The 14,158-nt window shown below is 37.2% G+C and overlaps 1 protein-coding gene across 6 annotated transcripts in view; it reads left to right on the top strand.

The window, feature by feature from the left end:
* The first annotated feature begins 766 nt into the window (after positions 1 to 766).
* The window catches only part of LOC127525451 (thymocyte selection-associated high mobility group box protein TOX-like), a 64,991-nt gene continuing 51,599 nt past the window's right edge, over positions 767 to 14,158 (top strand). For 4 of the 6 annotated variants that reach the window (XM_051918010.1, XM_051918035.1, XM_051918042.1 and 1 more), the window contains exon 1: positions 768 to 1,222. In XM_051918010.1, the coding sequence (XP_051773970.1) occupies positions 1,124 to 1,222 (99 nt within the window). In that variant the 5' untranslated portion in view covers positions 768 to 1,123. Of the gene's footprint in view, positions 1,223 to 14,158 lie in introns of all 6 variants that reach the window. The other 2 variants (XM_051918018.1, XM_051918027.1) reach the window with 2 other exon arrangements.

Consider the following 14,158-nt stretch of genomic DNA (forward strand, 5'->3'; position numbering starts at 1 on the left):
CAATTAAAATTTAAATTAGTGACCTAATCATTTAGATTTTTTCACTTTTAAAAACATATTCCTCCTAATTTTTTTTTGTGGTCTGACAGGAAGTGAGCTTCCAGACCAGAGTTTGTGTGAGGTACAGAGTGGAGGAGCAGCAATTGGGGAGGGGAAAATGAAAAACCAGGAGTGGACGTTTATATGTCAGTAGATGAAGGAATGGATATCTTAACATACACACTTCCAGTTTCCAGTTTCCTTTATTTAGGATTGCCACTGCTATTAGTAAACAGTAGAACAGTTGTTTCCAGGCTTATTTTCAGCCACCTCATATGAGTGTCAACACATTAATAGTGATTAATTTGATGGTTCCATAACTTTTAAGAACTGCAGAAAGCAGGTTTTAGAGTTTAATTTAATAGTGAATTTTAATTTATTTAAGAAAGACTGTTTTATAACATATTTTAAATAATTTATGTCATTGTCTGTTCAACTTTGGAAGTTAGTTGAGGTCACATAATGGACGCAGGCCCACAGACTGGACTACTGCTGTAGACTCTTGTTTACCATTTCACCATAATATATTCTAATGCGGTGAAAGACACCCCTGTCAAAAAATATGTTCGTTTTGAAGAGCGATACTGGCACAGCTAAACGGAATCTTCCGTCACCATATGTTCAGACAGTATCATACGCAAAGTGATGCAAATCCTGAAGCAGGAGCGCACATCGCAGCGCCCCCTGTGGCCGCTCAGCGGCACAGCCGCGTGTCTTGCGAGTCTTTTGTGTGTGAACATTGGCAAAGCGCTCGCTTCTCTCCATAGAGCAGTTACTCTGAGCCACAGCTGCACCAAGAAGATACACATCTCTACTCACAGCAGTCAACACAGACTCACCAGATGCTCGTGTTCTTTTCAAACCTGAGCACTTTTTTCCGCGGTATCTCTTTATTGTAAGACGACTGAGGTAAAGGTTCATATAAAAGTTTTTGCGAAAACCGCGGAACGGATGTGAGGCGCAATAGAGAGCCTCTTTCAGTCTTCAGTTTGCACCTTCTTATTTGCGTTGCGATATCTGAGTAAGCGTGGAACACGTTTTCTAGTGGGAAAGGCAATAGGGGCCGGTTGATGATTTTACTGAAATGGACGTGAGATTTTATCCACAACCTCCACCACCATCAGCAACAGATCCTTCCCGACTGGGACAGTCACACTATTCGGACTCTCCGTACTGCAATAAGGTAAAGCTTAATTTCATGATGCATGATCTTCGTGAACGTGTTTTGTTTTGAGTTTTGCCTGGCTGAACTTGAATGACGACTGTTGAGGACTTGTTCAAAGTTTGTACTTCACCCGACTGTCACAGTGAGTCGGAGAAAGTAGGAGCTATTGAGCGCGAGACCAAAAATGTTTCCAAACCTGATGACTTTGTTTGTTAATAATAATTATCGTTGTTTCTTTTTTTTTTTCTTAATATAAACGTTCATATATTTAACTGTTAAATACGTACATCAGCATTTTCACGTGCCTTTTTACGTCGCGAACTTAAAAAGCGCCTCTATGGGTTGTCATAGAGACCGCGCGCGGACTGTAAATAATTATGCAAATAATTAGATGGCACTATTTAAGTTGGTAGATAGAAGTAGCGCTCGCTTGCTCAAAAACACCTGCTCTCCATCACAGCCCCAAACTCATGGGCATCAACAAACTGTCCTTTACTCAAACATGCACAAACAACAGATAGTAACCATATGTATGTGTATGTTTATGAATGCTGTTCACATAATATTTGTGTTTTATACTTTGTACCTACGGCATTAATTTATCTTTCAAGTTCCATGAGGAACAACAGAGATATGTGGGGTTTGTATTCCTCTATTTCTCCTAATGATGGTGCTGTTACTGTGTGTGTAGTGCATGTGCACAGGATAAAGAGAGATGGGGTAGAGAGAGAGAGAGAGAGAGAGAGAGAGAGAGTGTATGTGTGTGTGTGTGTGTGTGTGTGTGTGTGTGTGAATGAGGAGGGGGTAGGGTTACTGTGGGGTGATAGAGTGGGGGTTGGGGTTGTATTATTCCTTTCAATGCTTCTTGATTCACTGCCATAGGTCTCATATCCATGTCTAAGTGCAGTCACATACACAGTGAAATGTTTTATGGATTAATCATATTTTTAGTGACAGACCTTATTTTAAAAAATCCTTGAAAGCACAATTTCATTGCATTGTTTCAGTGATTCATTTGTTAGATGTAATTTTGATGTGAAGCAGTAAATTGTTAATATCTTTGCTGAGTTTATAAAACCAGGGAAGAGAGGTTGGCGGGGGTAGGGAGGAAAGGAAGAGGGAGGGAAGGAGGGGAAGGGCTTTCAGATATAATCTATATAGTGTAATTTTACTGCAGAGGCAAGTCAGCCTATATCAACTCCACTCGAGATTTTTCATCTTAGCAATTCAGAAAGAGAGGGAGGAGGGGAGCTGGAGTTAGATGAGTGAGAAAGAGAGAGAGAGAGAGGGGGGGTGGTGGTGGTGGTTGTGGGGGGACACAGCAGAGCAAACAAGTGAGATTGTGACAGTGGTGTGTGGTATCTCCAGAACAAATAGACAGAAATTGATGGTATGTGGCTAAACGGGGGTCACGGTGCCAGGGGGACTGATTCAGTCTGTGCACATAGACCCCCTTCTGATTACCTTCCTCCCTACCTGCTCTGCTCAGATCCCAGAAGACTGCGGTCCGCACTCTTTCTGTTTGATGTGGACAGAAAGATATAAAAACAAGCACTGTATCTTTATTCATACGCTATGGATTGTAGTTCAGAGCCTTAGAGACATATGTTGGTTTGAAAGCGTTTAGTCGCAGTGCACTTTGTTGTGGATTTTCTGCAGTTCAGCAAAACGTGTAAATGCAGGAAAGTCTGTGTTTGTCTAGCGCAATGCTTTTTGTGCAATGAAAGGAACACGTTTGGAGCCTGAAGTTATTGCTGCGGGGATAAAAAAAATATGAAGGAACTTTGTACGCACTATCTGAACTTAATGCTCCACACTTCCTGGTCTATACATTTTGGTTCTTATCGCCCTGCGCTTACCATGCTACCTGCTCAGGCATTTTTGTCACAGGACGCAAAAGAATGTGTTTTCCTGAGCAAATAAATGCAAAAGCAATTAAATCTGAATTTGAAGACCCCGTATACAGAACTCTTTGAATCTGAATCTGCACCTCTGATGTGTGCTTTACATGAGTGCTGCTGTTAAGGAAGTCAAGAGTGGTCTTGAGGGGTACTTTGGAGTGAGAGAGAGAGAGAGAGTGTGGCACTATGATTGGATTACAGTCTGTTTGGGATTATGAAAACCGGCAGAGATGCAGCCCCTGACCATTAATGGCCAACAAAACTACTCTGCTGAAACCGACCTATATCAAAGTGAATGATTTATTTCATGCCTAATGACTTTCAGCTGGTGCTCAAGTCGCTGCATTAATGGAGTTTTCAGGCTCGAAGTTATTACAGCCAATGAGATAATGCAAGCAAGCTGTTAACACTACGTATGACTCATTGTCTTGTAAGTCTGTCGTTGATGTGGTTTTAAAAATGGCGAGAGCTCATACGCTTCCAAATTTCACAGGTTTTGCTTGTTTACAGTCTGCAATCTTGTGCGCTGTCAAGTGATGGGATAGCAGAAGTCCGAACTAACTAATTGGGCTGGAGTCATTTTGTACCTACAAGGTTTGAGTGATGTAAAAATAAGTTCCACAGTAAGTCAATAAAATAAATGATGATTGGAGTACATTTTACTTCAAAGTACTATTTTACTTCAAAATTTGACATTTAATTCAATGTGTTACTTGCTGTTTCTTTGTAATTATTTGTGAATTGTACTAGCAGTTTCTCACTGAACATTGTTTAAAAGTAAATTCTACATCACTTTTTAATTCAATGTGTTACTTGCTGTTTCTTTGTAATTATTTGTGAATTTTACTAGCAATTTCTCAGTGAACATTGTTTAAAAGTAAATCCTACATCATTTTTTTTCCTAGTGTATGAGTGATTTGGGTTGATACAAGAGGATTTAATTGCCTGTGCATTTAAAGAAACAGCAAATAACAGAGAGTTTGTGAGAAAGCAGGCCTGTGGTTTTTTAATGACGCACATTTTTTATACCTAGCAAACAGAGGGCTTTTTTTATTAGGTCAATGACGTGACGGGTCATTTTTTGTCCAAAGACCTTAATGATAAAAAAAACAAAGATATGACATCCAAAGTATGTAAGGTAGTACAACTTAATCTCTTTTATTGAATCCAAAAGGTGTTAATTATATTTTGCTACATATAGGTATTTTAAAGATTTTGAAGTGTCAAAAGGTCAATCGGTTTAGACGTCCAAAGGCCAATACAGCCATTTCATTTGTGATCAAATTATCTTAAAATGTAATAAATGTATTTTTTTTTCTTGCATGATTTTATAACATATATAAACATAGTGCAAAATGCTATTAAAATTATGTGTAGAAGTCGTTGCTTTGTTATGAGAAAGAATGTCCGGAAAAATGAGTTTCATTGATGTCGGAGTAATCAATATAAAGGCACCATTTTGGATCAAGTCATGCGGTCAGTGTCATGTGACAGGATATGACAACATTCAGACACCTGCAAAGGACCACACGGTTGTACAGCAAAGTAACTAACTCTATCTTAACTATTTGAAAAATTCATGTTTTCACTTGCTAATACGCATGTCCCGAAATATCAGGTCATTCGGTACAACTACTATAAAACATGGAAAATGTTGTAATATTTTAAAAACTATCTGTCTAACTAGCTAGATATCAGCCTATCAATATCGTCATTTGGTATAACCAAAAGTGTCATTCGGTAAAACTGAAATTTTGGTTAAACCGAATGACTTTTTTGGTGACAAAGTTTGTCCATCTTGTAATAAATGACAAAAATAGTGTTAATTGATTATAAAAACCACATTATCTCAATGTTAACACTTAATAAAACTTCAAAATTAATCATATCTCCATTATATTTTTTGACACTTTTAAAAACCTTATTCATTAATGACCCATTATTATTTTGAATTTTGTCTCGAGACAGACACCTATAAACATTTGTCAGTTGAAAACCTACACAGCATTACAGTTATGGACTATATTGTCCTGAATCTTCTGTCTATGTTTTTTAAGTCTTAGTACATTCCAAATGTGATTCCTGCTCTTAAGGAGATTACATTAAAAACGGATGAGAAATTAGATATCTCAAATATGTATTGCTGCCATGGGCCATGCTCTGTAATATAAAGTCTGCTGTGTGCGTGTCTTAGCCACAGGCATTTTCAATTAAGTAGAAATTACTGAGATCTTTGGTGGTCCTGGATGTCAGAGGGTCCCAGGATGTCGACCCTGACATAATACGTTGTCTTTTGTGTTTGTTAGTCAAGAGCAGTACTCAAACCCCACTCTAAAACTGACCAGCCCCAACCCCCCCCCCCCCCCCTCACTCCAGCTGCAATGATCATTACACGCATGTGCATTTTTAACAAAAGGAACTAACGGACTTATCATCTGAGCACTGAAAGTGGAAGCTGAATTGACTCAGAGAGAAGGAGAGAGGAGCTATAGCTCTGGTAATCTCTGTTTACCAGGTCACTGCTTCTCAGAAAGAGTGATGTGATGACAGGGTGAGACTGAGTGGGCATTTCATTCGTGCCCCCCTCCTGCCTCGGCCTTTACAGCACTGATCAAACCACACTCCTAAATGTGAGAGGAAATCAATGCGTGCAGCAGTCTGTTTGTATTTGATGTTGTATCGTTCACATGATGTCATATGGTAAGTGGTTTGCTGTACAAAAATCCGAAATCTTTATTGTTCTTGGCTCAAATCGAAGCATATAAATATAAATCATGTGGCACTTTCCATGAATATGGTACTCTTTGGTTTTGTTACAAGATCTATTAGATGTGTTTGGCAAACTACCTGTCAATTTGACATCGCATGAAAAGTATAGTTTTAAACACATGAAATTCTGTCTTATTCCTCCATTAAAGGTCTTGAATTAATTTATCTTTATTTATTCATTCATTTTTAAATATTTAATTGTCATTGATTTATTACTAAATCTCACAAATCTGGTTTTAAACTCCAACCCCTGTTTCACAGACAAGGCTTAAGCTAGTCCCGGACTAAAATGCATGTTTGATCTGTTTTAACTGAAAGCATCTTGCACTAAAATAAGTCAATGTCATTGTTTTGTCTCAAGATGCACACCAGTAATGTTTTTTTCTAGGGATGCACGATATATCAGCCACCATATTGGTATCGGCCGATATATGTTCATTTTCAATGTTATTGTTATCGGTATATATTAAAGCTGAAAAATAATGGATTATTTCCTTCAGCTGAGACACTTCAGATGTGCACTCTTCACCATGATGGTTTTGAATTGCTTGAAATATGATTGGAGTCACTTCAAAAAGTCTGTCATATAGGCTACATAAAATTATAATGAGAACATTACTGTGTGCTTGGGATTTGGCTTTTAATGGTGAAGCTTTTGTCTTTGTAATAAGGCTCTCAAAAATTCTATAAAAATTTGGATTTAGATTTATCGGCCAATATATCGGTTATCGGCTTTTCAAATATAAAGAATTATCGGTATCGGCCAAAATGTTCATATCCCTATTTTTTTCTAAGGCATGTTTTAAAAGCTACTTAAATGCCCTAATTGAACCAAGGCCTAATCCTGGCTTAATCTAAGCCCTGTCTGTGAAATCAGACCCAAATGTTGTTAACATGGTTGCAAACATCACAAACCTCATTTGAAATGCACATTAAATAAAAAAAAGTTCATAATGATTAATTTGTTGATCAGCATTTTCTGAAAGATAAGCACATCCTTTAACTGATTTTCAGATTAGAGTTTCAGACCCTATTTGTGAAAGTGCCATGTATTGTTACGAAATATGAAAGTTTTAGAATATGACAGCCAAAACTTGTATGGTTAGAGTTTTGCTGAATTATTAAAAGTAACGTGGATGTCAGTGTGCATAAACAGGTGTCAGTGTTTAGGGCTTTAACACCTCCATGTTTGAATCGTTTTGAAAGCATTGTACAGTAACTCCAAAAATGGCTTGCTCACCCCCTTTAAACAGAGATGTCGTTTCACTGATGGATATCTGGGAGTTTTTCCTATGTCAACAGCATATGTCAACATCACACCGGCTGGCCACACATGGGTGGATTGTCATAAATGTGAGATGTTTACATAGGCTGTGATCTTTGTTCATGTTGTGCCTAGGTCAAGCTCCAAGCACAACAGCACAAAGAAGAGCTGCACATCATTGATGTGACTTTGTTTTCTTGATGCTTTTCCATGCGATGACATCTCCTCACCAAACTAAACTTGTCAGATATCTTTACAAGTGATTGACACTTTTTGATGTGTTAGAATAGTCGGCAGTAGTCACCACAGTGCCCTGTGAGTACAGACATACCATTTAATATTACTAGTAACTTCTTACTGTTATCTTTGCAGCAGATGCTAAACCAATTGTCAGTTAATAAACTAAAATGTACATTTGCTGAAAGAAGAGATCCAATTATAATCTCGTCTCCACAATATCAATATATTCTCATTTAAGGTGAACTTAATTGCATCCAAATTTGGTCTTGCTGGTAACAAAAGCCATTACTGTTTGAGTTCCTGTTCAGTGGCTAGCTGGCACGGTTCACTGGCTACTGTCAAAAAGGATTTGCTTCTGATTGACAGCCTCACTGGAATGTGAATGGAGTTTTTAATTGCATATCATGTGTGCATATCTAAAGAGACAAGCTCTGTGTCTCGGGCTACTGTTCATTACGACTCTACAGGTCAACGTACAGCTCAACAACTATATAATGATAAACACAGACACGCACTCATTATATAGGACCATGACATGTGGGCTTGTTTCTTTGTTTGCTTCGACTTTACGGACATGTCCACATATAATTTTCCCGTATGTGGAAATTAAATACATAATATACTGTCTAAACACGCACACAGGAACTCTAGCAGATCACCAATTTATTTGCACACCATAAATGATGCTCTTTATCAGCGACTGTGAAACTCCTAGCCACATTTCTTTTGGTATCCAATATCTGGATACCAGACATGACTGATCCTGCCAAGCTCCAAAATAAATAAATAAATAACATCATAAGTATTATTAATAAAAAATAAAGTATTATCATATGAGGTGTGTTATGTCATTTGATAGCTTTGTGAGGAACAGACTAAAAGTGAAGTTGTTATTCATAGAAAATCTTCCCTTCCTCTTCATTCTTTATATTCAAACCAGTGTCATGTTTGGTTACAAATTTAACCATGTTTAGCAGTAAACTTTACTTTATTCCTTTTTTTTCCCAATAAAAGGTTTACATGGGTGTTTAGATTTTTTTTAAATTATTGTTGGCCTGAAGATTTTCACTGGATTTTCAGTGTTACTGTTGATACAGGGGTTTACAAATTAGGTTTCGGGGATGCACAGTTTTTTTATATATATATATATAATATAATTTATTTTAGCTTTAGTACATTGACTATAAAACAAATATTTAATTTTGTTTATATCACACTTCAAATCAAATTAAGTATATAGCTGCCTTCAAATTTTATGAAGTGGGTCCAAATTATATCTGGGGGTCCTTGGCATTAAAATTTTGAAAAAAAGTTTTTTTTTTGTCACAGGCTACATATTTTTTTTCATACATATTTATGTTCTGTTTTCTCTTCCACAGTGAGGTGTACAGTGGGAAAAAAAAGTACTGGATTGTTACTCTGTATCTGGAAAGAAAAAGTGTAATCAGTGCACCTCTAGTCCAGAATGATTGCCAGTCATGATCTCCAAGCCCACAAAAGTGTTGTTAATTATGCTGGAAGAATGATTATTGTTGTCATTGCTCGTTCCACAGACCCAGAAGGCCAAACCTGAAAAACAGAATCGAGGAATATAATGTGGTATCTGCAATCAGTCAAGGTGGTTTGGGAAATCTATCAGTGATGCTATTAAATGCGAAATGACAAAGACCAATCTGCATAAGTGGAGTATGTTGTAAAGAGGTGAAAAGAGCTTGTCGTAGTCAGTCAGAAGAGACCTGTGCTGAAGTGCTAAGGCATCACTTTGTGTCTGGGGATGAAAAGAGGGAATTTTGCTAGCTTGGTATGTTCCATTTTTGTCTTTGTCAGTGTAGAAAATGCAAGGCCATAAACACGAGCATTCCTGTGAGAAAGACTGCGTTCAGTTGCATTTTCTGGCCTTGAATTTTAGTGACATGTTTACGTCGTCTGCGTCTGTGTTTACGATGCTGGTCGTCAGTCCCAGTTCAGCACTTTCCAATCTTTGAGTCTGCCTTGCGTGTAATTCACACAAATGTGACATACCGCTGCAGCCATGTTTGTTACAAAATAAGATTATTTTCTCAATATAATTAGCTTTTATCTCAGCTAGCATATCAGCCAGTGTAGTGTGATGCAGAAAATGCCAAAAGATCAACTCATTAAGTAGCTGAACATAATGATCATAAAATCTGGACATGTGTTCTCTTTATTTTGGCTGGGGGAATGTTTTTTTTTTTGGGCCGCCATGCGCGTCGAGAAAATTCTGGCACAAATCTGTGATTGCGATTCATTGGAGGCATCTAATTTTTTTGGTCCGCTTTGCCCAATGACAGTCTACATATGAATAGCTGATTAGGCTCCCGGTTTGAGGAAACATCCAAACAGATGGCTCTGTGAAAACCAATCCAGAATAGCTTAATTGTTTAGTTTAATCTCACTATGAAACATATTGCAATCATTTTCACATAAAGACTTTTTTTTTTTTTTTTTTCACAGAATGTAATGAAAGTTATGGTGCGGATCCAGAATTTTTGGAGCAGTCTGAAAATGTCCCAAACATCCTCTTTTGCCATCAGTATAATTGCTAATATCTTCATAGGACTCTCACCATAATAATTCATATTCCGTTGTTTGTGGTGTTTGAGTGCTTGTCATCAACAACCAAGGCGTATCTCACAACTGTAACCCTCCGTTTGTTTAATTCACAAACTTTTCTCTATTATTTTATGGCATTTGCACGGTTTCAATGAGTCCAGCATCTGTTAAATACACGTTTGTTTGTTTATTTGTTTGCATGCTTTGAGTGTTATTCTGGCCACAATAATAGTTCCAGCCTCTCCATTGTGTGGTGCTGTTGCATGGAGGGACTTCCAGCAGCACGTCAGGACTGATATGTGCACGGCAGCTTTGTGAGGGAGCACACCATGGTCTTTGTGGGCCCATCTGTAGGTGAACTAATGGCCTGTTGTGTTTCCCCTCATTCAGCTCAGTCTTTGGTGTTTAAGTGGCACCTGTCAGCCTTTTGATGCCTAGCCCTCTGTTCTCCTGCGATCAGGAAGGGCACGTTGTGAGTTCCTGATCGCTGTCTTGTGACAAGTGTGAGATCGTGTTTCAGCAGCACTAGAACAGGTGGGCCCCACACCTTTCTCCTCTGGAACATAATCATCAAAATGGACTCCACGCTCTGAGGCTTATCATTAGCTGTAATCAAAACCTATAAGAGCAAAAAGTAGGGTGGTGCGCAAAACATCAATATTGCACTTCTGATGCCTTGTTTTATATTATTAAATAGAATTGATGCACACTACCATACAAACGTTTGGGGTTAGTACAATTGTTTAGGAAGAATCTAATATTTTTATTCAGCAAGGATGCAATTGATCGAACATGACGGTAAAGCCTACATTATTACAGAAAATTTCTAATAAATGCTGTTCTTTTGAACTTTCAATTCATCAAAGAATCCTGGAAAAAATGTGTCATGGTTTCCACAAACTGTTTTCAACATTGATGAGAAGAAGAAATATTTCTTAAGCACCAAATCCAGCATATTAAAATGATTTCTGAAGGATCATGTGACACTGAAGACTGGAGTAATGATGCTGAAAATTCAGCTTTGCCATCACAGGAATTTAAATTAAATGAGATTTTTCACAATATTACTGCTGTACTTTTTTTTTTTTTTTTTTTGTTTAATATATGCAGCCTTGGTCAGCATAAGAGATTTCTTTTAAAAACATTCAAATATTTTTGTCGGCACCGATAGCCTCGTGGGCAACGCGCTGACATAGCGCCGTTGTGCTTTGGGTGACCCGAGTTCGAGTCCCGGCTCGTGGACCTTTCCCAATCCTGTCCCCCTCTTTCTCTCACTTCGCTTCCTGTCCTATCATAAAAATGACAAAAACAAATCTTTATATATATTTATATAAAAACATTAAAATAATCTTACTGACCCCAAAATCTTGAAAGGTAATAGATGTAATTTAGAAAATCTACATGTGGGTCTTTTTTTTTTTGCTTATTGTAATGAAATATATTGTTTTCTAAATTACTGTCAGGATCTAAGTTGTTATGTGTTGGTGAAAGAATTTTTAAATTGGAAAACATTCTGCAAATTGAGAATTTAAATTCAGTTCCTGAACATGAATTGGCATATAGCAAATAGGATGCAGAATTGCAATTAAAAAAGTAAACTATAAAAGTAATTCAAATAAAAGAAATATATATAACTGTAATCTTTAACTAAACAAGTAAAGTTTGTCAGGACAAGCTTTGAATGTTGGCTGTTTTGAGAGGGATAGATGGATGGACTAGGGTGGAGGAACACTTCATTTCCCAGAATGCATTGCTTATGTTGAATTTCTCTGAATTGCATTTAAGTTAATCCCTCTTCCTGCTTAGGACTTTTCAAAAACCATTAATACATGCTTTTTATGTTCAAATGTAAAAAGTTAGCTTTATGATGTACATGAAAGTCTTTTGGACGTTTCCCCTGCATTTAAAATTTAAGAGCAAGAAGAAAAAGATGTTTTTAACAAACATCTTTTATTTTTATTTTTTTTTGTCTTCACTGCAAGCAGCTGTGTTTGAGGTCAAAATCGACCCAAAATAACAGACTTAAAGTTATAATTGCACGCTTGACTTTCAGAGAAACTCCCCTCCGCGCTTGTTCATGGTCTGGTGAAAAGCTTTGAAGCAAGTCATTTACCCAAGTTATTATTTGAGGGGTTGAGGCTGATCGATGTTCCATATTTTGGGTGTTTACACATTCAGGCTTTTAGAGGATACACTCAGCCAACTCAACTCAACTCATGAGCCTAAAATTAGGCATGAAAATATGCGTTACTCTGACTGTGGTGCACAAGAGAGCAATTAATTTTAGTGCGGCAAGTGCGTACGCCGTTCATAAGCAAAAGAGAAGGTAATTCAAAGAGACTTAAACCTTATCAGGACAGCTACAAGTGAAATGGAAATGAAAGGCTGTGGACAGAGAAAACAAGGAGCTCATTTCAACAGGAAACCAGCAGAAAGTCATACTCAATTTTGTTTTGTATTAGTCATACCTTCTTCGCGGTTTCCCGCTGAAAGGATAGAAAATGGAGTCAAAAATGGTTCCAAACCCATTTGTTTTATAGAAGCACTTTGAAAAGTTTTGCGGTTGAGGCTAGCATTAGATTAGTTGGGATATGAGACTGTCTGTCATCAAAACAGCCTTTCACCAACAACCATTATTTTAAACACTAAACATTAAAATTTAAGCTTTAAAGTCATTTCAAACATTCATTTCCGCATAGCTTTCAATTGAAACTTCTTAGCGTCTTGTGGTCCTGATTTAGTAAAATATGATTCTCGCTGCGCAAGACAAAAGGCACAGTGTATTAAAATCTGTCCGGAAGGGCACGTTTCTAGCCTGTTCTGGATAAGAGTGCAAATGAGTCTGTCATCACAAATATTACACCCGATCTATAAAACAATTCATGAATTTTTGAAGCCCCTGGGCATTCAGTTTCATACCTTCCCTCTTCGTGGAAATGCAAAGCAGTATTACACAGGTGTTATATGTTTTAAAAAATGGAAATAGTTCCTTTGTCATTTTAATAACAAGATTTTTTTTTTAACTTTGCGATTCAAACAGTCGAGGCTTATAAGTCGAACAACAAAATCATCCCTGTTTCAGTACCTCTGAGTCCGATAGCGTTGGACACACTGTTTTTGCTCTCTGCAAACAAGGCCCTGAAGAGAGAGATAAAGAGAGAGAGAGAGATATGCATACAAACACACACACACACATACACACATTCAAATATATGACCCCAGTGTAAATGAGGAACAGCTGCACCATTGTAATTAAACATGGGCAAAGAAAACTACACAAACAAATGAACCTCACAGCCGTAGGTCCTGAGGCACATTAAGGGGAGAGAGAGAGGGAGAGAGAGAGAGAGAGTCACAAAGCTTCCTACAGGTGGTTAAAACACAAAATTGCTTCTTGGAAGACAAATGAAGCACCCTTTAAATTTGTCAGATAGGAAGTTAATGCTTTTAGTGCCGTTAACGGAGATCAGGCAACCGCATTCGCATTTGACACGTTTCACTGGGTGGAAACTCACAATGCTCAGCTGTAGTTAGATTAAGCCAAATATTATTTTAAAACATCATCACACTAATATGATGTTATAATGAACATTATACAAAGATAAATAGCAATTAAAGTGTTTCCACTTAGTTTTAAGTGGTGTTATTTGTAATTAACTGATAATTAAATATAAATAAGATTAAAGAGATAGTTCTGCAAAGAAATGAATAACTGTTTTTAATTATTTTCTCATGTTGTTCCAAACCTGTCGCTGTTGTTATTATTATGTTTTTTTTCAGTGGAAAATGAAAGTGGAAATTTTCTAATGTTTAGTTCAAAGTGACCACAACTGTCAAGTTTCAAAAAGGAAAAAAAAAAAAAAAAAAAAAAAGTGTATATATATATATATATATATATATGTATATGTGTGTGTATTTGTGTGTGTGTGTATGTTCTGAACCAATACAATAAATTTATGTAAGAAACTCATACAGCAGATCTAGTCCCCCATTGACTACCATAGTATTTTTTTTCCTACTATGGTAGTAAATGGGGGGCGAGATCTGCTTGGTTACTGACATTCTCCCAAATATCAGCAGAGCAAAGAAATTTATACAGGTTTGCAACAACTTGAGGGTGAGTAAGGAGCCGTTCACACAGAACGCGTTTTTCCTTTCCAGTGTGCTACTTTGCCATTGTTTTTCTATGTAAACGCACTAGACGGA

Source organism: Ctenopharyngodon idella, chromosome 2 (genome assembly GCF_019924925.1).
Source record: "Ctenopharyngodon idella isolate HZGC_01 chromosome 2, HZGC01, whole genome shotgun sequence".
NCBI classification, from domain to species: Eukaryota; Metazoa; Chordata; class Actinopteri; order Cypriniformes; family Xenocyprididae; genus Ctenopharyngodon; species Ctenopharyngodon idella.